Raw genomic sequence first — 24,919 nt, forward strand, 5'->3', positions numbered from 1 at the left:
AAGAAAATACTTAATACATTAAAATGTAAAACTTATGTTCCTCAAAAAACATCATTAAAAGAGTGAAAAGACAAGCCACAGAGTGGAAGAAGGTATTCACAACACATATAACTGATAAAAGACTACTTTCCAAATTATATGAAAAACACCTACAAATCAGTAAGAAAAAGGAAGATGATTTAATTTTTCTAAACAGGCAATAATCTTGAAAATACACTTTTCAAAAGGAGACATCTAAATGTCCAATAAACATATGAAAAGATGCGCAATCTCATTATTGGGACAATGCAAATTCAAACTACAGAGAAATAGTACAACATGCTTGTTCGTTTGGCAAAACTTAAAAATCTGACAATACCAAGTGTTAGTGAGGATGTGGAACTGGAACTCTCCTATACTGCTGTGGGACTGTAAATTAATGCAACCACTCTGGAAAACTGAGGTATTATCTAATAAAGGTGAAGATATGCACATAAAATGACCTGGAAATTCCAGTCCAAAGTATATACCTTAGTGATATATAGTCTTAGATATACCAGGATACATGCCTAAGAATGTTTTAAGCAGCAACCAAGATGCCTATCCCACGGAATAAATGAATAAATAAATAGCAATATAGCCATACTAGAAAATACTGTACATCAATGAAAACAAAAGAACTACATAGTAAAAAGGTTTTTTTTTGTTTGTCTTTTGTTTTGTTTTTGTTTTTGTTTTGAGATGGAGTCTCCCTCTGTCACCCAGGCTGGAGTGCAGTGGCTCGATCTTGGCTCACTGTAAACTTCACCTCCTGGGTTGAAGTGAGTCTCCTGCCTCGGCCTCCTGGGATTACAGGCACCTGCCACCATGCCCAGCTAATTTTTGTATTTTTAGTAGAGACAGGGTTTCACCATGTTGGCCAGGCTGGTCTCGAACTTCTGATCTTGTGATCCGCCCACCTCGTCCTCCCAAAGTGCTGGGATTACAGGCATGAGTCATTGCATCTGGCCTAATACAAGGTTTAAAAACAGGCAAAACTGTTTAGTAAACGTTTAGGTAAACGCTAAAGAAAAGCAAGGAAATTATTACTCTGAAATTTGGGAGAAAATGGAGGCTGTGTCTGGAAAAGGATAAATGGGTGTCTTAGGCTGCTTGAACTGCCATAATAAAATACTATAAATTGAGTGGCTTAAACAACAGAAATTAATCTTCTCAGAGTTTTGGAGCCTCGGAATTCCAACATCAAGGCATCAGCTGACTAATTCCTGGTGAGGGCTCAATTCCTGGCTTGCAGATGGCGGCCGTTATGCTGTGTCCACATGGCCTTTCCTCTGAGCTCACAGGGAGAGCGAGAGCGAGAGCGAGAGAGCGAGCGCACTCTGGGATATCTTGAGGGCCACTCCTTCATAATCTTGTCTAACCCTAGTTATCTCCCCTCCCAAAGGCTCTATCTCCAAATCCTATATTGGGGCGTTAGGGCTTCAACATATAAATTTGGGGGATCACAAATATTCAGTTCATAACAACAGGGCTTCTAGGATGACAGTGTTATTCTACAACTAGGTAGTGGCTACAGATGTTCTCTTTTTCAACCATTTATACATTATCTGTATGTCCTATACTACGATATAAAGTCACAGATCTGGGTTAACTCAAGAATTTTCTCCTTATTACCTCTACGGTTTTCATCATGTCTTTCAGTCTCCTTGAATCTTGACTTCCTCATATATAAAACGGGCATAATACCTACCTCATGGGATAGTTAAGAGAAAATACAGCACTTAGCCAGTGCCTGGCATGGATATAGCCAATAAATACAAGTTTTAAAACATATTTCTTTCACCCATTTACTTGTTCATTATTCACTCATCACACTTTCACCAAAAGTCTACTGTGTGACAAGCCATGAGTTAAATGACTAAGGGTGTAATAGAAATGAGACAACTGTCTTTTCTCTTGAAACATGAGACTTGAATGCCCTCTGTTGGAACTATGGAAAAAATTCTTCCCAGCTTGAGCCTCCTGCCCTTTTTTTTTAACCTCTCTAAAGGTATTAGAAAAAAAAATCATTAGTTCAAAAATATTTTTAATAGTATAAAATAAGGAGATAATTGGAAATCTGAACATTGAATATTATCAAGGAATTCCTGTTAATTTTTGTTTAGGTAAAATAATGGAATCGGCCGACCGCCGTGGCTCTTGCCTGTAATCTCAGTACTTTGAAAGGCCAAGGCGGATGGATTACTTGAGGTCAGGAGTTCAAGACCAGCCTGGCCAACTTAGTGAAACCCCGTCTCTACCAAAAAATACAAAAATTAGCCAGGTGTGGTGGTGTGCGCCTGTAATCCCAGCTGCTCAGGAGGCTGAGGCAAGAGAATCACTTGAACTTGGGCAGTGGAGGTTGTAGTGAGCAGAGATCATGCCACTGCACTCCAGCCTGAGCGGAAGAGCGACACTCTGTCTCAAAATAAGTAAATAAATAAAAAAATAATAATAATAGTATCATGAATTTTTTTTTCAAGAACCCTTGCTGTTTAGATCAATGGTCTCCAACATTTTTGGCACCAGAAACCAGTTTTGTGGGAGACAATTTTTCTATGGATGGTGGGGAGCTGGGTGGGGAGGCACAGACGGTTTCAGGATGAAACTGTTCCACCTCAGATCATCAGGCATTAGATTCTCATAAGGAGCAAACAACCTAGATCCCTCACACACGCAGTTCACAATAGGGTTCGCGTTGCTGCTGATCTGACAGGAGGTGGAGTTCAGGTGGTAATGCTGGTTTGCCCGCTGCTCAACACCTGCTGTGCGGCCTGGTTCCTAAACAGGCCACGGACCAGTACTGGTCTACCGCCTGGCTGGGGGTTGGGGACCCCCGGTTTAGATACTTGCTGAACTGTTTCCAGATGAAATGATATGTCTGGCATATCAGCCAAAGTTCAACCAGAGAAATAGAGCCAGTATGAAGAGATCTATTGCAAGGAATTGGCTTGTGAGACTATGGGGCTGGCTAGGCAAGTCCTAAATCCGTAGGGCAGGCCGTCAGGAAGAGCAGGCTGGAACCCTCAGGCATGAACTAAAGCTGCAGTCCATAGATGGAATTTCTTCCTTCTCAGAGAAATCTCAGTTCTGCTCTTATGAACTTTCAACTGATTTAATCAGGCTCACCCAGATTACATAGGTTAAGTCCCCTTAAAAATCTACTAATTATGGGCAGTAATCACATCCACAAAATACTTTCACAGCTACACCTAGATTAACGAATAACTGGGTGCTATAGTCTAGCCAAGTTGACACATAAAATTGACCATTACATCTGTGAATTGATTCAAAATCACAGGGGAGGGAGAATGTAGGGGTAGAACTGGCCCATACTTTGATGATCCTTGAGGTTGGGGTGATGAGACATAGGGGTTTATTATAGTATTCTGTCTGCTTTGTGTATGTTTACAATTTTCTAAATGAAAGTTAAAAAGTATATTTTGAGGCCGGGCGTAGTAGCTTACGCCTACAATCTCAGCATTTTGGGAGGCTGAGGCGGGCAGATCACCTGAGATCAGGAGTTTGAGACCAGCCTGACTAACCTGGAGAAACCCTGTCTCTACTAAAAATACAAAATTAGCTGGGCATCGTGGTGCATGCCTGTAATCCCAGCTACTCAGGAGGCTGAGGCAGGAGAACTGCTTGAACCCAGAAGGTGGAGGTTGCGGTAAGCTGAGATCATGCCAGTGCACTCCAGCCTGGGCAACAAGAGCGAAACTCTGTCTCCAAAAAAAAAAAAATATACACACACACACACACACACTCAGAATCTCACGCTGTATATTTGATATTTTTCTTTCCAAATCTTTTTCTTTACACATTTGTACATAGTTAAGATCATGCTGAAATTACAAAGCTATATTTCATTCTTTCATAGCATTATACTATTAGCACTTTCAGATCTCATTAAAAATTATTCGCAAATGTCAAACAAAATGATTAAGAACTCAGGCTTTGACATCACAAAAACCTGGTTCACACATCCTGGTTCTGCTGTTCATTGTTGTGTGATCTTCATCTAAAATTCTTAGGTTTTCTATGCCTCAGTTTCCTTTAATATAGCCATTCAATTCAACTGCTTGTTCATTTGTTCATTCAACTAATGTTGATTGAATTCATCCTCTGAGTAAGATCCTGTGTAGGTGGTGTAACTCCACCAATTAACAATGTAGACAAAGTCCTTGCCTTCAGGGAACCAACATTCTAGTGAGGGAGAACTAAATACACTAACCAACTAAATACACACTGTACAAGGGGATTATAAGTGATCTGGAGAAATAAAGAAGAGTATGGGGAAAGGAAAGTGCCAGAAGCATGAGATGGGGATTGCTATTAGGTCAGAAAAGTCTTTTCAGATAAGGTGATATTTGAACGAACACTTAAGAGAACGTGAAGGAGTCGGCCATTTGAATATCTGGAGGAAGAGCATTCTAAGCAAAAGCGACCACAAATACAAAGGCCATTGTGATTGGAGCAGAATAAATGACTGGAAGATGGGGGAGATAGGGTAAGGGAGTTAACAGGGAGTAGACTGTGCAAGGGGACCCCATTGAGAGTTCTGAACAAAGGAGGGGTATCTGGCTTCTGTTTCTTGTTACAGTGATAAAAAAATAAAGGAGACAAGGGCAGAAACACGAAAACCAGTTGGTGGGTGATTTTAATAATCCAGATGAGAACTGCTGATAGCTTGGACCAGGTTGGTAGCAGTAGAGGCTGTGAGCAATGGTCAGACCCCGGATATATGTGAAAGTAGAGCCCACAGTATTTGCTGATGAATGTATGTGGAGTGAGAGAGAAAAAGAGGGGTTAAAAGTTATTCCAATAGTTTTGCTTGAGTGACTGAAAGGATAGAGTTGCTATTAAATGATATGTGAATAAAGCAGGGAGAGAGGGCTTAGTAAGAGGAAGGTTAAGATCCAGACTATTTTCTTTTTTTTTTTTTTTTTTTTTTGAGACGGAGTCTGGCTCTGTCGCCCGGGCTGGAGTGCAGTGGCCAATCTCAGCTCACTGCAAGCTCCGCCTCCCGGGTTCATGCCATTCTCCTGCCTCAGCCTCAAAAAAAAAAACAAACTATACCAGCACATATCCATAGCATGGAGAGAAAAGAAGAAAAGAAAAGAATAGTAACATTTTGGCACTCGAAAGCCTGGTGGACCAGGGGTAACTGACTTAGCAGAGGCAAGAAAGCACAGTCCTAAATCAATGAGAAAATAAAAAATCAACCAATTTAAACAGTAGTGTTCTCAAAAAGCTCAGGAATCTGTGGCATCAGGTACAGCTGCAAGTTGGTTAGTGAGCACAAAATAAAGATAATTAAACTGTTTAAGAATAGTTATTCTGGCTGGGTGCAGTGGCTCAGCCTGTAATCCTAGCACTTTGGGAGGCTGTGGTGGATGGTTCACGAGGTCAGGAGTTTGAGACCAGCCTGGCCAACATGATGAAACCCCGTCTCTACAAAAAATACAAAAATTAGCCAGGCAAGGTGGAGCACCTGTTATCCCAGATACTAAGGAGGCTGAGGCAGGAGAATCGCTTGAACCCGGGAGGCAGAGGTTGCAGTGAGCCGAGATTGCACCACTGCACTCCAGCCTGGGTGATGGAGCAAGACTCCTTCTTGAAAAGAAAAAAAAAAGAAGAAGAAGAAGAAGAAGAAAAATAGTGATTCCAAGATCTGTTCTACTCCTTGCTGATGAATGACTGCCTCTTCCCAACTCAAGCAGAGGAACTGGAAAGCACAAGGCACAGTTAGGGGTGGAGGTGTCATACCAAAACAACAAGATTAAGGAAACCAAGGCATATTCAGTGTTTAGACTCCAAGCCCTCTAACTCCATCAACTCCCAGGTTCTAGGTTAACTCCACCCTTTAGTTAGGGCTTTAGAAGATTCTTCCTTTGTGAGGAATCCAAGTAGTCCAGGAGAAAGGACACAAATGTGCTGGCATTTGGAGTTCACTAGTCAGATTATCCTACAGTGAAGCTTGAATCAATAACTCCAAACTTCCAATCAGCTTTTTATCCCCTCACCTTAAATAGAAAACAAACGAGGTGCCAGGAATGGTGGCTCGCTCACACCTGAAATCCCAGCACTTTGGGAGGCCGAGGCGGGTGGATCACCTGAGGTCAGCAGTTCGAGACCAGCCTGACCAACATAGTGAAACTCCATCTCTACTAAAAATACAATCATTAGCTGGGCATGATGGCGGGTGCCTATAATCCTAGCTTCTGGGGAGGCTGAGGCAGGAGAATTGCTTGAATCCAGGAGGCGGAGGTTGCAGTGAGCTGAGATTGCACCACTGCACTCCAGCCTAGGCAACAGAGGGAGACTCCATCTCAAAAAAAAAAAAAAAAAAAAAAAAGAAAAAGAAAGAAAGAAAAGAAAGAAAGAAGAAAACAAACAAGTATTTAAGGACAGCCCCCATTGTTGTTCTAGTCGGGCATCAGGAAGATATGCACTTAGATGTTTGTGCTCTATCAGCCATTTTTACCCAGAAGTCTGTCTCTCTTGTTATTATTACCTCCCTCTATCTTCTGTCATCTGCTTTCTTCTTTTCTATATAAAAGTAGAGTTCCAAGAAGCCCATGTTTTTATTTTACTTTATTTATTTATTCATTCATTTATTTTAGAGATGGGGTCTATGTTGCTGAGGCTGGACTTGAAGCCCTGGGCTCAGGCAATCCTTCCTTCTAAGCCTCCCACGTGGACAACAGGTGCACACCACTATGCCTGGCAGGTTCCTGCTTGTGTCTCTTTGCTCTTGTCTGCTTAAAAGTCACCTCTGAATCATCACTAGAACTTGACTTCTCACAGATGAAAAGGCGGTATGATGAATACAAGTAAAGATTGGGATGATGCACTTGAAAGATGGAGGAAGGGGCAAGTAAAGGAACACAGGTGGCCATGAGAAGCTGAAAAAGCAAGGAAACAAATTATCCCCTCAGAGCCTCCAAAAGGAACCTCTAAAAGCCAAAACGTTGACTTTAGCCCAGTAAAACTGAATTCAGACTTCTGACCTTCAGAACTGTAAGAGAATAAAACTTGTTTTAAGCCATTAAAACAAAACAAAATTTGACCTCTCACAACAGAGGGGAAGTCTTACTGCCTTTCTCTAGATTTCAGAACCATGGTCAGTGATCCAAATACACACTATGAGGGTGACACGGGCTCCATCACACACTCCTGAAGGGAGTGTAAATTAATCTAGTGTTCTGAAAAAGTAGCTATAATATGCTGCAAGATTTTAAAAGTGCATATTCTTCAACCCAATAACCGTATTTCTAAAAAGTAATTCTAAGGAAACCTTTTTTAAAAATATGGACATTGTTATTACAGACACATATTGAAGTATTTATGGACACACTGATAAAATGTCTGGGATCTGCTTCACATTAATCCTGTTTGGTGAGCATATTCACACTTTCTCATAGGAGAGCCACTAGGCACATGTGGCTATTGAGCTAGTCCAGTTGAGATATGCTATGAATGTAAAGTACACACTAGATTTTGAAGACTTAGTACCAAAAAAATGAAAATATGTCATTAATAACTTGGAAACTGGTTATATATTAAAATAATATTTTGGATATATTGAGTAAAATAAAATATATTATTAAAATTAATTTCACAGGCGGGACACAATGGCTCACACTTGTAATCTCATCACTTCGTGAAGCTGAGGTGAGGTGGGAGGATCACTTAAGCCCAGGAGTTCCAGACCAACTTGAGCAACACAGGGAGACTCTGTCTGTACAAAAAATTTAAAACTTAGCAGGCCTCTTGGCACATGCCTGTAGTCCTAGCTACTCATGAGGCTGAGGCTGGAAGATCGGTTGAGACCAGGAATTTGACGCTGCAACGAACTATGATTGCACCCCTACACTCCAGCCTGGGCAACAGAGTGAGATCCTGTCTTAAATAAATAAATAAATTTCACTTCTTTAATATTTTTCAAATGTAGCTACTAGAAAATTTTAGGTTACAATTAAGTTATGTTTTAAATTACAAACATGGTTTTCATTTGTAGGTTACATTATATTTTTATTGGACAGCACTGGTATAGAATCCATATACTAGAGTTAAAACAAGATTGTCCACTAAACATGAACATGTTTGGATACTTGACCAAAAATGGCTATTGTTGAAACTAAATAATGGGTACGTGGGAGTTTATTATACCATTTTCTTTACTTTTGTACATGATTGAAAATTCCATAATGAGTCTGGGCACAGTAGCTCACACCTGTAATACCAGTACTTTGGGAGGCCAAGACAGGAGAATTGCTTGAGCTTAGGAGTTTGAGACCAGCCTAGGCAACATAAAGAAACCCTACCTCTAAAAATAAAAATAAAAATAAAAAATTTAATTAGTTGGGTGTGGGTCACGTGCCTGTAGTCCCAGCTTAATCAGAAGGCTGAGGAGGGAGGATGCATTGAGCCTGGGAATTCAAGGCTGCAGTAAGCTATGATTGTGCCACTGTGCTCCAGCCTGGGTGACAGATCAAAATCCTGTCTCAAAAAATATATATATTACATAATGAAAGCTTTAAAATATGTGACTAAAGCCATTTTCAGAAAAATACTCATCCCTATTTACCTAATAGTAGAAAGTAAAAAGTAAGCCTGATCTTCAATAGCCGTAGAGGAATGGCTAGGTGAATTATGTTCATCTGTATGCTAAAAGAATATGACGCAGCCATTAAATAATAAAATAAAATATACCATCAAACATTTGAATGCTTACTATATTCCAGACTCTGTGCTAAACAAATTATATGCATTACATCACTTAATTTTTATAACAGCTTTCTGAGTTGGATAAAATTTTTATTCTCCAACCTCTCCCCTTGACTCCAAATTAATATATTCAATAGCCTGCCAAAACCCATCAGCTAGAGTATATGGATAAAGAGCCCAACAAACTGAAAGAAAAAAATGAATTGGAAGAAACAGAAACTATGCAAGAAAAAAATATTTTAAACATAAAAGGAAACTCATTAATATTATGAGAAAAATAAGGGACATTATATTAATGAAATGAAACAATTTTTTTCTCTCTCTTTTTTTTTTTTTTTTTTTAAGACAGGGTCTTGCTATGTTCCTCATGCTGGCCTTGAAAACCTGGGCCCAAGCCTCCCACTTCAGCCTTCCAAGTAGCTGGAACTACAGGCACACCCCACCATGTCTAGCTCAGAAACTATTTTTTAAAGGAAAGATTAGATATTCAGAACAAAGAAACAGTTCTTGGAAATTTAAAACATGATAGCAGACATTAAGAACTCGCTAGAAGGGTTCAAAGATAGCACTGAGGCAAACTCTCAGAGAGGAAAGAAAAAACACAAAGAAATGGGAAAAAGAGCAAGAAAACAAAATTCTAAGACTAGTCCACCAAAACTCCCATCTGAATAACACAAGTTTCAAAAAGAAGAATCACCCATGAAATACATGGAAAATTTTACCCTGAACAGAAGGATATGGATGTGATTGAAAGGGCCCAGTCCAATAAATAAAAATTACTTTACACCAATGTACAATGCTATAAAAATTCAGAACGTTAAAAGAAAAAGAATACCCCTTATAAATTTCCAGAGAGGGAGGAAAAAAAAAAAAAGGCCACATACAAATGATGAAGATGAGAATGGATTTAGTTTTCTCAACAATAACTCTGGAAGCAAGAAGCCAATGGAGTAATGCCTTCAAAATTCTGAGGGAAAATTATGTCCGAGCTAGAGTTCTGTATCCAGCCAAATGATCAATTAGGTGTGAGAATAGAAAAGAGACATTTTCTGACAGCTTCCTTTTACAGGGAGCTAACTGGAGGGTGTGTTCCACCAAAAGAAGAGACTAACCCAAGAAAACGAAAAGGCACGGACTCCAGAAAAAAAGGAGATCCAATATGGGAGAAAATGGGAAGGAAATCTCCAGAATGGTGATGAAGGTGTACGGGGAACCAGCCAGAATGAAGTGACTTAGTCACCTCTAAACGAAATATCTTAAAGAAGATGAAGTTGATAGAACTTTACATCTGGGCCAGGCATGGTGGCTCATATCTGTAATCCCAGCACCTGGGGAGGCAACCTAGTAAGACCCCCGTCTCTATTTAAAAAAAAAAATTAGCCAGGCGTGGTGATGAGTGCCTGTAGTCCCAGCTCCTTGGGAGGCTGAGGCGGGAGGGTTACTTGGAGCCCAGGAGGTCGAGGCTGTACTGAGCCATGATTGCACCACTGCACTCCAGCCTGGAGGACAGAGTGAGACCCCATCTCAAAAAAAAAAAAAATTGTGTTATACTCATGCAATGGAATATTACTCAGCAATAAAAAGGATAGAACTCCTAATACCTAGAATAACATGGATGACTCTTACAGACATAACGTTGAGCTGAAAAAACCAGACCCAAAAAAATACATACTGTATGATACAATTTATACGAAGGCCAAGAATAAACAAGAGGAACTTATAGTGAGATAGAGGCACAATAGTGGTTGACTCCAGGAAATGAGGTAAAGAAGAAAGAGGGAACTTAATTCGGCCACATTCGAAACCAGCCTAGGTAACATGGCAAGACCAAGGCTCTACAAAAAAATACCCCCCAAAAAATTAGCCAGCCATGGTGGCTGCACCTGTAGTCCCAGCTACTTGTGAGGCTGAGATGGGAGGATAGCTTGAGCCTGGGAGGTGGAGGTTGCAGTGAGCTGAGATCATGCCACTGCACTCCAGCCTGGGTGACAGAGTGAGACTCTGTCTCAAAAAAATAAAAAATAAAAAATAAAAAATAGAAGGGTAATTTGTTGACAAGAACTTCCAGCCCAGGATTTTATATAAGAAGGCTGTTTTCTGTGTAAGCAAAGCAGTTTCTTTTAACGTTTTATGGTTTCTCCTAGGAATATGCCATTGATGAAATTATGAAAAAGTTTTAGGCTGGGCACAGTGGCTCATGCCTGTAATCCCAGCACTTTGGGAGGTCGAGATGGGCAGATCGCCTGAGGTCAGCAGTTCAAGACCAGCCTGGCCAACATGGCAAAACCCAGACTCTACTAAAAATCCAAAACTTATCTGGGCATGGTGGTGGGTTCCTGTAATCCCAGTTACTTGGGAGGCTGAGGCAGGTGAATCGCTTGAACCTGGGAGGGGGAGGTTGCAGTGAGCTGAGATCAAGCCACTGTACTCCAGCCTGGGCAACAGAATGAGACTCCATCAGAAAAAAAAAGAAAAGAAAAGAGAAAAGAAAAGAAAAAGAAAAAAAAAGATACTTGGCTGGGTGCAGTGGCTCATGCTTGTAATCCTAGCACTTTGGGAGGCTGAGGTGGGCAGATCACTTGAGGTCAGGAGTTTGAGAACAGCCTGGCCAACATGGTGAAACCCCGTCTCTACTAAAAATAAAAAAATTACCCAAGCATGGTGGTGCACACCTGTAATCCCAGCTACTCCAGAGGCTGAGGCAGGAGAATCACTTGAACCCAGGAGGCAGAGGTTGCAGTGAGCCAAGATCATGCCACTGCACTGCAGCCTGGGTGACAGAGAGAGACTCTATCAAGAAAAGAAAGAAAGAAAGAAAGAAAGAAAGAAAAAGAAAGAAAGAAAGAAAGAAAGAAAGAAAGAAAAGAAAGAAAGAAAGAAAGAGAGAGAGAGAGAGAGAAAGAGAGAAAGAAGAAAGGAGGGAAGGAAGAAAGGAAGGAAGGAAGAAAGGAAGGAAGGAAAGAAAGGAAGGAAGAAAGAAAAAAAGAAAGAAAGAAAGAAAGAAAGAAAGAAAGAAAGAAAGAAAGAAAGAAAGAAAGAAAGAAAGAAAGAAAGAAAAGGAGAGAAAAAGTTTTAGACCCAATTTATACTTTCCATGTATACCTCCTCATAGGCTAATTTGTCCTCAGTTTGGGGTTTTTTTTATTGTTTCTAAAATGCTGATTCTAAAAGAATACTTACCTGCCCTAAAATGACATTTTTTGGGTTTTCAACATAATCCCCAGCTGGTGTTTTGTGACGTTGCAGGAACAAGCCCATGTTTTCCTGTATACATTTCAGTGACTACTTATGACTATCACTTCCACCCTATTTTAACTGTGCCATTCCACATAAAGTCTTAAGATTTACAATTTCACCTCCTACAGCTTGCTGCTGCCCACAGAATATGTGTAAAGTAGTAAGTACCCATTTCCTGATATTTGCTTTTGCTTTTTTCCATAGTAATAGTTCTACAACATCTGATTTTTAGCAAGGCTCATAGCCACCAGAAGCAGAGACTCCATTTCCCAGCATTGCTTGCAGGTGTGGTAATGAGGCTGAGTTCTGGCCAATGGGAAGGAAGCAGAAGTGTCCTGACGTGGCAACCAAGACTCTTCCTGAGAGAACAGTGGACACACATCTTTTGCCCTTTTCCTTTATCCTGCTGCAAAGTGTAAGGGCAAGATCTGTAGGCCTGAAGTAATGAGAATAAGAGCCACCTCATGGATGTTAGTGATGTAGGAAGAGTGAGCTGGATCCCTGAGCTGAGGGACCAGGCCAGCCCAGGACCTCCACAAAAGAGGAAAATAAATGTTTAAGTCATAGTTATTGACTCTATAACTCATTGCTAAAATTGATGCACACTAACTCCCCTCTATAGTTGCTTTCCAGATGCCTTTTCTGGGTCTGATGCTACCTCTAATGACCAGAATTGAACGTAATCAATTCTTGTTCAGACGTGACCTCTATGATTTTGTTCAAGTTTCCTGGGCTCTGCATGTCCTGCTCCTGCTGAAGCTCCAATCTGTGGATGTATCCTCGAACTCATTCTTTCAAAATGGTCAGTAGAGATTTTTATTTTCAAATGCCCAAGGGGGGTTGTTGTGCACAGAATGGACTATCAACAGTTACTAGCCATTAAAATAATATTTAATTTTTAAAGTCTTATGTTTAAAAACCTAGATTTTCTTAAGGCTTTTATTTCAACTTATAAAGTTATTATTCTGTTTTATAGGTAGTAATTTTTATGTAAATTAGAAACAATAACTTTAGATTGCTCTATGATGAATGTTCAAATAAGTCAAGTCTAAGAGATTAAATTTCCAGAAACATTAGTACCACTTAAAATCATGATTAATTAAATCCCCTGAAAATTTTAAATCTACTACATTAATGTCATACTGGTGGCATCAGTGGCCGATCTAGAGTGGCCACTGCCAGGACATCGGCTGCAGCAGGGAGGCACTGCTGGGGTTATACACTCCACGGAACAGGCAGAAGCCCCGCCCTCCCCAGGTGCCGCTGCAGCTGCCCAAGCCCGGCTGCAAACCCAGGCATCTCTGTGTTCTTGGGGGCCCAGGAAGGCCCCCCTGCGAAGTGTCTGCTCCCACTGCCTGGCCTCTCCCTGCTCCCAGTGCCCGTTCCAATTATGGAGCAAGGTTGGGGCTGAACCCGGGCACTGTCACAGCCCAGCCAGGTGGGCACACACTCAGGGTAGCACTGACACGCCAGCTCCCTGCCACCTTGGCCCCTTCTGGACTTTGGGCACTGACGCATACGGGAGGGAAGCCAAGCGGGGGCTGAGGACAGGTGAAACATGATGAATGTGTTAGATGCTCTTAAACATTAGAGATACTTTAATAAAAAATACTCAGAGATTGGCTACATTTAACAACAAAATGTATTATTATGGGTGTGATTTACTAAATGATGGCTCTGTGTTTTCCTTGTGTTGCAGACTCTCTCACCCAAGTTTAGGAGTATAGCCTGGATCACAGGTGAGCCGAGATGAATGGGTCAAAGGTATAGGATAGCAATATAATTACCCACAGGTCAGATACAGATATTTGATTCCAGGACGCAGGATCTGGCTCCACGTACATCATGGATGATTCTACCTAAACCACAACTTAAAACACAGAATCTCTATTTGCTATTTCAACAAGCTGCTCCAAACCTTTCAGACGGGATTTAGCTTCACAATTAATAAACTACTTAACCCATTTATTCAACACATACTATTGAGTGCAAGCAATTAATGAGGCAATGTTCGAGGCACTTGGGTTACAGCAAAGAACAAGACGTTTTCTGCTTTCCTAGAGATTAAATTTTAGTAGGAACAGAAGGAGGGAAGACAACAAAATAATGATGTAATAAAGGGATAAATTATTTTGTGTCAGAACTGAAAGAGGATAGCCAGGATGGGCCTCACTGAGAAGGTGACATTTGAGCAGACTTGAAGAAGATGCGGGAGCCAGCAGGCAAGATGTGGGAGCCCTTGAGGGAAGAGTGTCCTAGGAGAGGGGACAGTCAGTGTGTGGGCTCCGGGCAGCAGGTTGCTTGCCATACTGAAGAACAGCAGGCAGGCCCACGTGCTGGAAGAAAATTTGCAAGGGGAAGAATGATAGGAGATGGGGAAAGAGAGAGGATAGGGGATCAGACTGTGAAAGGCCTTGCAGCCCACTTAGCAAGGAAGTAAGTGTCATGATGATCTGACTTACGTTTCAAAAGGATCTCTGACTGCTGTGTGGACAACAGACTGTAGTGTGAAGGGTGAAGGAGGGAGACCATGTAGGAAGCTGTATTAAGTATCCATTGCTGTATTAACAAATACCTCAAAACTTTGTGGCCTCAAACAACAGCATTTATTATCTCACTGCCTCTGTAGGTCAGGAATCCAGGCACAATTTCGCCGAGTCCTCTAGTTCAGGGTCCTTCACAGGCTGCAATCAAGTTGTCAGCCAGGGCTGCAGTCATCTCAAGGTTCCACTGCGGAAAGATGCACTTCCAGCTTCACTTGGGCAGTTGTCAGCAGGATTCAGTTTTTTTCAGGATATTGTATCCTGGGCCTCAGCTCTTGTCTCTCCAGGGGGCTTTTCATTTTCTTGCCATGTGGGGCTCTCCACCAGAGAGCTCACAACAGGGCAGCTTGCTTCATCACAGCAAGCAAACAGAAAAGAGAGGGAGGCAGAGAAACAGACAGAAAGACAGAGAGATAGAGGTCACAGTCTTTTATACTCTAATCTCAGAAGTATATCCCAAAACTTCTGTCATAGTCTATGCCTTAGAAGAAAGTCACTAAGTCCAGCTCTTTCTGAAGGGGAAGGGATTATGCAAAGGTTTGAATACCAGAGGGCAGAAATCATTAGGGGCCATTTTAGAAGTGTCCACCACAGAGGCTATTGCAGTTATCCAAACAAGAGATAGTGGTGACTTGCACAAGGTTTGTTGTAACAGAGGAGAGTAGTCAGGTTCTCAATAAAATTTTAAAGGTACAGCCAACAAGAGTTTTTGTCTGAATGGATATGGGGTGTGAAAGTGGAAGATCAGCTGGGTGAGGTGTCTCATACCGGTAATCCTACCACTTTGAGAGGCCAAGGTGGGAGGATCACTTGAGGTCAGGAGTTCAAAACCAGTCTGGCCAACATGGTGAAACCCCATCTCTACTAAAAATATAAAAAAATTAGCCAGGCGAGGTGGCAGGCATCTGTAATCCCAGCTACTCAGGAGGCTGAGGCAGGAGAATCACTTGAACCAGGGAGGCGGAGGTTGCAGTGAGCCAAGATCGCACCACTGCACTCCAGCCTGGGCAACAGAGTAAGACTCCGTCTCAAAAAAAAAAAAAAGCGAAGGATTGAGGGTGACTTCAGGGTGTCTGCTCTGAACAACTGGAAGGATGGAGTTGCCATTGACACAGATGGGGAAAACTAAACAGTAAGGTTTAGTGGATTAATAGGGAGGGGTTGCTGAAGATCAGGAGCTCTGTGTGGTGTGTTAAGTTTGAGATCTCCAACAGATGAATGGATAAAGAAAATGTGGTACTTATACACAATGGACTGCTATTCAGCCATCAAAAGAATGAGATTCTGTCATTTGCAATAGCATGGATGGAGCTGGAGATCATCATGTTAAGTGAAATAAGCCAGGTACAGAAAGACAAACATCACATGTTCTCACTTACTTGTGGGATCTAAAAGTCAAAACAATTGAAATCATAGGGATAGAGAATAGAAGGATGGTTACCAGAGGCTGGAAAAGATAGTGAGTGGTGTGGTGAGGGGAGGTGGGGATGGTTAATGCATACACAAAAAATTTAGGAAGAATGAATAAGACTAGTATTTGATAGCACAACAGGGGGACTATAATCAGTAATAATTTAATTGTACATTTAAAAATACCTAAAAGAGGCTGGGCACGGTGGCTCACACCTGTAATCCCAGCACTTTGGGAGGCCAAGGCAGGCGGATCACAAGGTGAGGAGATTGAGACCATCCTGGCTAACATGGTGAAGCCCCATCTCTACTAAAAATACAAAAAATTAGCCAGGTGTGGTTGCAAGTGCCTCTACTACGCCACACTGACTGTCCCCTCTCCCAGCTACTCAGGAGGCTGAGGCAGGAGAATGGCTTGAACCCGGGAGACGGAGCTTGCAGTGAGCTGAGATTGCACCACTGCACTCCAGCCTGGGCAACAGAGAGAGACTCGGTCTCAAAAAAATATAAAAATAAAAATAAATTTAAATTTAAATTTAAAAAAACCTAAAAGAGTATAATTTGGTTGTTTGTAACACAAAGGATAAATGCTTGAGGAGATGGATACCCAATTTTCCATGACGTGATTATTATGCATTGCATACCTGTACCAAAATATCTCATGTACCCCACAAATATATACACCTACTATGTAACCACGAAAATTAAAAATAAAATTAAAAATAAAAAAAGTCTGAGATCACGATTTGACAACTAAGTATATCACAAGTCCTTGAGCTGTCCTTCAAGCTCCCTTTAATTTTTATCATAACTTCTTTCAACTCTTAGGTTTGAGTAGATGCAATTTTATTCCTTGACTAGGATCGCCGCTACTTTCCTCAATCTAATTGGATCCAGCTAACAACTTTACACCCTCAATGGATTCTGCACGGTTAAGAGGATGGACTCTGGGTCTGAACGATGCACTGACTAGCCATCTGAGGGGGCACAAGTTATTTAGCCTCCCTATCCGTTTCCTCACCTGCAACGTAGGGATAATAATATCACCTCTATTCTGGAGGTTACATCTTGGGCTTTTGCAAGGATTAAATGATTTAATATGTGTAAGGCACTCAGAATGGTGCCTAGTGTTTGTTATAAGTGCTACAAGGATTAGCTATGCAAATGTTCTATGTGAATGTGTGTGTGTGACTGGTTCTTAGCCACAATTCTGGAGTTATTTGACAAAAATTTAAATACTGGTCTTCCCAAAACTGATGTTGTCTCTCGGAAGGCTTTTGATTAACTACAGGTTCTCAGAAAATATGGACAAAGGTGCAAGAATCCCTCCAAAATTGGAATAAATACTTGAACATATTAGGGAATTTTTGTTAATTTTCAGGTGTGATAATACTATTGGGGTTATATTTCTTTTAAAGAAATCATCTTTTAGATACATATTGAGGTATTTATGGCTAAAATTTCTTGAATTGGCTTTTAAAATAAAACAGAAGAGAGGGTGGTAAATGAGTAGAAATGAAATAAGATTGGCCCTGTGTGGATAATTTTTGAGAAAGCATAATGTGTACATGGGAGTTTATTATACATACTATTCTATTTTTGTACATGTGGAAATTCTTCATAATAGAAACATTTTTGATCCAGGATCTATGCCAAGAGAAACTTAAGCCCTAGTACTGCTTCCCTTGGTAAATATTTGGTACAACTTGGGTTCCGAATATTTGTTTATTAGGACCACAGTGACCTCCGAAACAGTGTCCCTGCTGGTACAGAGATACACAAAACTCAGGTTTTCAGGCCCAGCATTGTCCTTTTTACATATTACTACTGCCTTTAATGAATGTTAATGCATTTAATCCTTTAAAAAAAAAAGCCAAGATGTAACACCCATCCAACTTGTCTCCAGCCGCAACCTTGCCTCCTACAGTCTATGATGAGGAGGGCATTCTTAACCCAATGTTATAATCTTTAAAACCTGTATAATCTTTATAAAACCTGTATAAAGCCTGTATAATCTTTAAAAACATGTCAGATCATGTCACTGCTCCATTTAAAGCATCCATTGGCTCCCATCTTGAGAGTAAAAGCAAGTCCTTCCAGTGGCTTCCAAGGTTCCACATGCCCTGGCTCCTTCATCTCATACTCTCTCTCCCTCAGTCACCCCACTTCAGCCTCATTGGTCTCCCTGCCCTTCCACACACATGCTGAGAGAGAACTTGCTGTTCCCTCTGCCTGGAATTGTCATCACCCAGACAGCCACACGAAGTGCTCACTCATCTCCTGAAGTTCTCAATTCAAGTGTCACTTTTTTCCTCAAGGCCTTCCCTCACTTTCCTATTTAAAATAACTACTCTTTCCTCTTAAAGCAATTCCACCCTAGTACTCTCCATCCTCCTTTTTATTTTTCTGTGACACTTACCACCATATGACACACTATTTGCTTATTTTCTGTATCTACCCACTCAAATGACAGTTCCATGAGAGTAGAACTTTTGCCTGTTTTGTTCACTACTATGTCTTCAATTCCTTGAATAGTTTCTGGCACACACAAGGCATTCAGTATTTGCTAAATGAATTAATACATGTTCATTCCTTCTAGATGGCACCATGTCAGCATCTCTTCTCCCTGAATGCCCTGTCACTTGTTCTGCATCCTTGTTTACCACTATGTTCATTATGCTGCATTATCTAGCACCTGTCCTTGTAGTCATTCCTTTGGGGGAGAGTTGTTTCCATGGTGATACAGGAGCTTTTCTCCTGCTTAGCAGGCCTCTCAGAAAGCTCTTTGCACCATGGTTCTATTTCTAGTGTTGTTAAGACTCCAACACACACAGAACTTTCCATTCTTATCCTGGAAAGCATTCTCAATCAGTATAGCTAGCTATGTGATTTGCCTGGTGCTTTTCGGCAGTTCTGTAGGCAGGCTTATTTAAGCAGACCTCTTTTGATAGACATTTAGTATGTTCTAAGGCTTTGCCTTTTCATTCATTCACTCAAAATATTTATGAAGGGCCTGTTATACTCCAGGCACTGTTTTAGTCACTTAGCATTCACCAGTGATTCACCCTGGGTTCCCAGGGTTGAATTATCATAAATTACTCCACCTATTGTTTATGTTGTGGTAAAGAGTGTCAAAGATCTTCATCTTGCTTACTGATCTCTAGCTCCTGACTTTGCAGCCCACTGATGCGAAATATGTACAGTAAAAACAAACAAACAACAACAACAAAGAAACAGGGCGCGGTACAGAGGTTCACGTCTGTAATCCTAACACTATGAGAGGCCGAGAGGATCACTTGAGTCCAGGAGTCTGAGAGCACCTTGGACAACATAATGAAACCCTCATCACTACAGAAAATTTAAAAATTAGCTGGGCATGGTGGCACGTGCCTGTAGTCTCAGATACTTGTGAGACTGAGGTGGGAGGATGGCTCAAGCCAGTAAGTCAAGGCTGCAGTGAGCTCTGATGGCAGCACTGCACTCCAGCCTGGGTGACAAAGCAAGACTCTACCTCAAAAAAAAAAAAAAAAGTACAGAAACCAACACTACCTCCTTGTTTGTTACATACAAGGGACAGACCACACACACACACACACAAACCTATCTAGGCATTTGAAGTGCTGAACAAACTTGTACTACTGAGGAGTTGGGCACTGCATCCCAAGTGTCCTGACCCATTCCAGAGTCTATCAGCCACTTTGGGAACAGGAAGTTGGAAGTGGGTAATCACTGAGTTGCTAAGATGACCTTCATTTGCTTCTCACTCAGATTTCTGTAATAGGCCAATGTTCCTCCTCATCACGGACATTTTTTATTCCAGAGTGTGTCATTACCTGTGGTTTGTGAGCTTACCTCCTGCTTTGCGAAAGATCTAGAACCTCCCCATTGATATAATGCTCAGAATACCTTCTTGCTATACCATCAGCATTCCTAAGGAATAAGTAAATACAAGCTCAGTTGAGAAGAAAAATCTGCGTGGTTATTCATCAGGCAGGAAAAACAAACACAAATAAAGACAGCTGCAAAGTTAACAAGAAACTATTGTTGCCAAGGACATGCTTAATCTTTAGTGTCATAATAACCCTCTTTGAGTGACTACTGCTGTCTCACTTTCTCACTAAGAAACTTTGTTCTCTAAAATCAAAGACCCTCAAATTTGCTGTTTGAAATTGTGTCAGTAAGAATAAAACATCTTGCTTGGAGGATCTAAGTCACTTTAACACAGAGACACAGCTTCAATTTACAAGCCAGTTGCAAAGCTTCAGAAAAGAGGTTTTCAAAGAAATAGGACCATGGGTCCACTCCGCAGTCTAGGCCTGATGTCGACCCTTTTTCACAGACCTGATTTGCTTTGAGGCTATTAAAACCCTGTTTCATTTAAGTTCCATTCAAACTTTAAACTTTCTCAAAATTCCGCAACTTTATCTTTTCCTTCCTTTGGTAAAATGTCCCATGGTGTCTCTGGTGTGCAATCTCCCTCATTAAAAAAGGTCGATAGACCTGGTTTTGCTGACTACTGGTTCGTCCCTGGTGGTCTTAGGCTGACTGGGCTTGAACAGTCTTGCTTAGCTTCAGGGTTCCTAAGATTACAAATTTCAAAAACAGATACAACAAACATTTTTTCACTCCTAAATATAAATGCTCCTGTCCACGTTGCCAGGTAGTTATGCACATGGCTATCACGTCAATTTGGTCATAACTAGGGTTAGTTCACTTCTCGGGAAGGTTAGTTACAGGAACAAGAAAGAAAGTCAGGGTTCTGCACAGCTTTTGGCTCGATTCTTGTACTGGCTTATATTTCTTTTTCTTTGGGGTTTCAGGTAAATATTTTGTCTGCTAAACTGACGCCCCCGTTCCCAGTGCCTGAACAAACAAAACGAGACACAGCTAATTAGCTGAAGCTGACAGAAATACAGGTATCAATCTGGTTACAGGCAGGCAGTTCTGGCCACGTCAACACCGCAGAGACTGTGGGACAAGTGGACGTGCTACAACTGTCCCCCGCATCCCCCATCTGGGCCGCGGGACCAGTGCCCTCAGGTCTATGCCCCACTGCAAGAACCCGAAGCTCGACGCCCGCCCAGCCCTTCACATCCGTCCCTTGCAATAAGCGGGAGGAGTGCGGCTTCAGGGGACGGGCGACGGCTTACAGGACAGCTCGTACACAGTACCAGCTGACATCTCCTAAGTCTGAGTTCCTAAGCCCCTGCCTCCACATCTAAGAGCGGACTGTGCACCTTGGTGATTGGACGTCCGGTGCACCATGAGTAGAGGCCAAGCAAACTGCAGAGCATGTCCGGAACGCCATATTTGCGCCTGACGTCTTCCTCCTGTTGCCTTTCCTCTCTGTGATTGAAGAACCAACCGGTTGGGTGTAGCAGACGGGGCGTGGCTCTTCACGTAGAGACCAAAGTGGCTGAGAGCGGACCGAGGGCGCCATCTTGATTCCTGGCATCACCCTCAACGTGCCCTCCCTCTCGGTGATTGGACGAGCACGGCCCTTCCGGAGGCACACAGCCGACCAACCAGAGATCTGCGCGTGCTCGATCTGGTCATCTGTTTTCTGACATCTGGAGCCACTAGCGGTTATCCTGTTCATTCCTGGGCGCCTGCGACTTTCCGAAGCAAACAAGACTTGCTTGGGGAAAGTTGCCTTGCCAGTATAGTGGAGCTTGGTAGAAACTTAAAAACTGCCTAGGGCTGCCTGGGATGGGGATCTTGAGATGCTTGTGGGGAGCACATATTAGGAAAGCAGGGGGTTCAAGCTGCATAAAATGCTGCGAGAAATAGAAATGGGAGACGCAGAACGGTGGGAGAAAAAAGCTAGGAAGGTGTTTGGGAGTAAGATTTTGGAGCGCCTTGAATGCCAGACTAGGGAGTTTGGACTTTACCCTGTAAGATAGGGGACAAAAATCAACTTTAAACAGGAGTGACATAACAAGATAATATACTTTAGAAAATAATTCTGCAACTGTAGGGGGAGTCCCAAAGTGTTTCTCAAAATGTGTTCAAGGAAGTTCAAAGTGTGTTTGAGAGCTTGTTTTTATATGCAGATTCTTACCCCTCCCCAGACCTGCAAATAAAGTTCTCTGGTTGTGCAGCCAGGAAACTGCATTAAAAATTTTTTTTTTAGGTTAACATACATTTGGTGAGAAAATGCATAAACCATATGGATAGGGCTTTGAATTTTCACAAGCTAAACACTTCAGCCGGGCAGGGTGGCTCGTGCCTGTAATTCTAGCTACTCAGGAGGCTTAGGCAGGAGAATGGCTTGAGGCCAGGTGTATCAGATCAGCCTGGGCAAGATAGCAAGACCCCTGTCTCTAAAAAAATTAAAAACAAAAACTACACACTCCTGTAGTTAATACCAGATGAAGAAACAACATGGCCAGCAGCTCAGAAGCTCCCTTTTCCCCTTTAGCCACTGCTGCTTGCACCAAAGGTAAACATGATCATTACTTATAAGAACCGTAGGCCGGGCGCGGTGGCTCAAGCCTGTAATCCCAGCACTTTGGGAGGCCGAGGCGGGCGGATCACGAGGTCAGGAGATCGAGACCATCCTGGCTAACACGGTGAAACCCCGTCTCTACTAAAAATACAAAAAAATAGCCGGGCGCGGTGGCGGGCGCCTGTAGTCCCAGCTACTCGGGAGGCTGAGGCAGGAGAATGGCGTAAACCCGGGAGGCGGAGCTTGCAGTGAGCTGAGATCCGGCCACTGCACTCCAGCCTGGGTGACAGAGCAAGACTCCATCTCAAAAAAAAAAAAAATAAAAAAAATAAGAACCGTAGTCTTGACTGTTTTGAATTTGATATAAATAAAAGCATACAGCATATATTTGATATAAATAAAAGCATACAGCATATGTCAGCTTATTTGTTGGTGTTATTTATGAAATTCATATGCATTGTTCCATGTAGTTGCTGTAGACTCCATTGCTATATATTATAACAATTTATCCAGTCTCTTGTTTATGGGCCTTTGGGTAATTTCGAGTTTGGGGATATTACAAAAAAAAAAAAAAAAAATGCTAAAATGAACATTCTTCTTCATTCATATTGTTTGCTTTGTAAATTATAAAGCAAGACACCAAGACCTAAAGACTGATTCATTCACTACCTATTTTTTGAGCCCCTTACCAGACTAAGGTCAGAAAATAAAACAGAAAAGACAGCAAAGGTCCTGCCCTCATGGAACTTACTCTAACTGAAACAAAATGACACCTAAGTGGGCAGAAAAACAAGTCAAACAATTGCAACTGTGATAACTCTGAGGGAAAGAAGGTGAGCTAGAAAAAGAAGGGTGGGGACTTAACCTATTTTTTATGTGGTAGCCTGGTTAACTCTCAGAAAAATATCTAGGAAAAAATACAAGACATAAGTTGGCACTGCTACACAAGGAGTATTAACAGAAGGAAGAGCATTCCTGGCAGGAGAGACACCATGTATAATGGTCCTGGAGGAAGAGAGAGCTTGGCCCATTCAAGACCAGTGTGGCTGCAACACAAGGAGGGATGGCATAAGGTGTATCTGGGTATTAAAGCATATGATACAAGGCCAAAGTAAGAAGTTTAGATTTTATTCCAAATGTAGTGAAAAGCAATTTTAAAAGTGTTAAAAACAGGAAATAATGGGATCTGATTTCTTTAAATGATCCCTCTAACTGCTAAGCAGAAAACAGATTAAAGACAGAATTTAGGAGGCTGCTAGAGCAATCTCAGGAAGATATGCTGGTATAGAGCTTAGAGGAAAGACTTGAAACACATCTGGGAACTGTCATGGCAAAGATCACCTTAATCAAGTAATAAAAGGTAACACCTCTCTCCACTGGCATGGGTAAAAATCTAAAAAATAAAATAACACCACAATATTGGGAACCCATGTGTGGTGGTGTGTTCCTGTAGTTCCAACTATTCTAGAGGCTGAGGCAGAACTGCTTGAGCCCATAAGTTCAAGGCTGTAGTAGGCTACAATCAGACCTGTGAATAGCCATTGCATTCCAGCCTGGGCAACACAGCCAGACCCCATCTCTTTTAAAAAAGCATATGTGTGTGGCCGAGCGCGGTGGCTCATGTCTGTAATCCCAGCACTTTGGGAGGCTGAAGCGGGTGAATCACAAGGTCAGGAGTTCAAGACCAGCCTGGCAAAGATGGTGAAACCCCGTCTCTACTAAAAACACAAAAATTAGCCAGGCATGGTGGCAGGCACCTGTAATCCCAGCTACTTGGGAGGATGAGGCAGAGAACTGCTTGAACTCGGGAGGCGGAGGTGGTAGTGAGCCGAGATCTCCTCACTGCACTCCTCCAGCCCCGGCAACAGAGGGAGAGTCCGTCTCCAAAAAAAAGAAAGGAAAAAATATATATATGTGTGTGTGTATAGATATATATAGAGAGAGAGAGAGAGAGCGAGAGAGAGAATGTATTCTGATGTGATGCACCAAGGACATAGCATTTCTACCAAAAATTCACTATCTGAATAAAACTCCAACAAACCCATTTTACAAATTTGAGTTAAATCTAAAACTATCAGTTAAAGACTAGAGACCTGATAAATAAATGTAATTTGTAATCCTCCATTAGACCAAGAGCCTGGAAAAAAATTTTTTTTCCCCATTTGCTCCAAAGAACATAGGAGCAACAACTTATAAATTTGAATAAGGACTGCAGGTTAGATAACAGTACTATTGCAATATTAATTTCCTGATTTTGATAAGTGTACCGACGACATAAGAGAATCTCTTTGTTGTTAGGAAATACACATTTTAAGAATGTATAGATAGGCTGGGCATGGTGGCTCCCGCTGGTAATCCCAGCACTTTGGAAGGCCAAGACAAGAGGATCATCTTCACCCAGAAGTTAGAGGCCGCAGGGAACCGTGATCACACCACTGCACTCCAGCCTGGGCGACTGAGGGAGACCCTGTCTCTATAAAAGAATGTAACACTGGGCGCGGGGGCTCACGCCTGTAATCCCAACACTTTG

General features: G+C 41.8%; 2 protein-coding genes across 41 annotated transcripts in view; one reads left to right on the forward strand and one right to left on the reverse strand.

The window, feature by feature from the left end:
- The window catches only part of RPL14 (ribosomal protein L14), a 575,215-nt gene that overhangs the window by 544,819 nt on the left and 5,477 nt on the right, over positions 1 to 24,919 (forward strand). The gene's annotated exons all lie outside the window — the stretch shown is intronic.
- LOC126948540 (uncharacterized) lies at positions 13,564 to 21,435 on the reverse strand. Its single transcript, XM_050780489.1, has 3 exons — positions 21,179 to 21,435; positions 19,794 to 19,871; positions 13,564 to 14,881 (listed from the first exon to the last, which is right to left on the reverse strand). The coding sequence occupies exons 1-3, from the start codon at positions 21,394 to 21,396 to the stop codon at positions 14,827 to 14,829; spliced, it is 351 nt and encodes a 116-aa protein (XP_050636446.1). The 5' UTR covers positions 21,397 to 21,435; the 3' UTR covers positions 13,564 to 14,826.

This window comes from Macaca thibetana, chromosome 2 (genome assembly GCF_024542745.1).
Source record: "Macaca thibetana thibetana isolate TM-01 chromosome 2, ASM2454274v1, whole genome shotgun sequence".
Classification (NCBI taxonomy): domain Eukaryota; kingdom Metazoa; phylum Chordata; class Mammalia; order Primates; family Cercopithecidae; genus Macaca; species Macaca thibetana.

Coding starts and splice junctions, on each gene's coding strand:
- LOC126948540 (XM_050780489.1), bottom strand. CDS start 21,396: ATGCCAGGAATCAAGATGGCGCCCTCGGTCCGCTCTCAGCCACTTTGG. Junction 19,872..21,178: donor CCGGACGTCCAATCACCAAG/GTGCACAGTCCG, acceptor CTTATTCCTTAG/GAATGCTGATGGTATAGCAA. Junction 14,882..19,793: donor GATCTTTCGCAAAGCAGGAG/GTAAGCTCACAA, acceptor GCTGTGATGAAG/CAAGCTGCCCTGTTGTGAGC.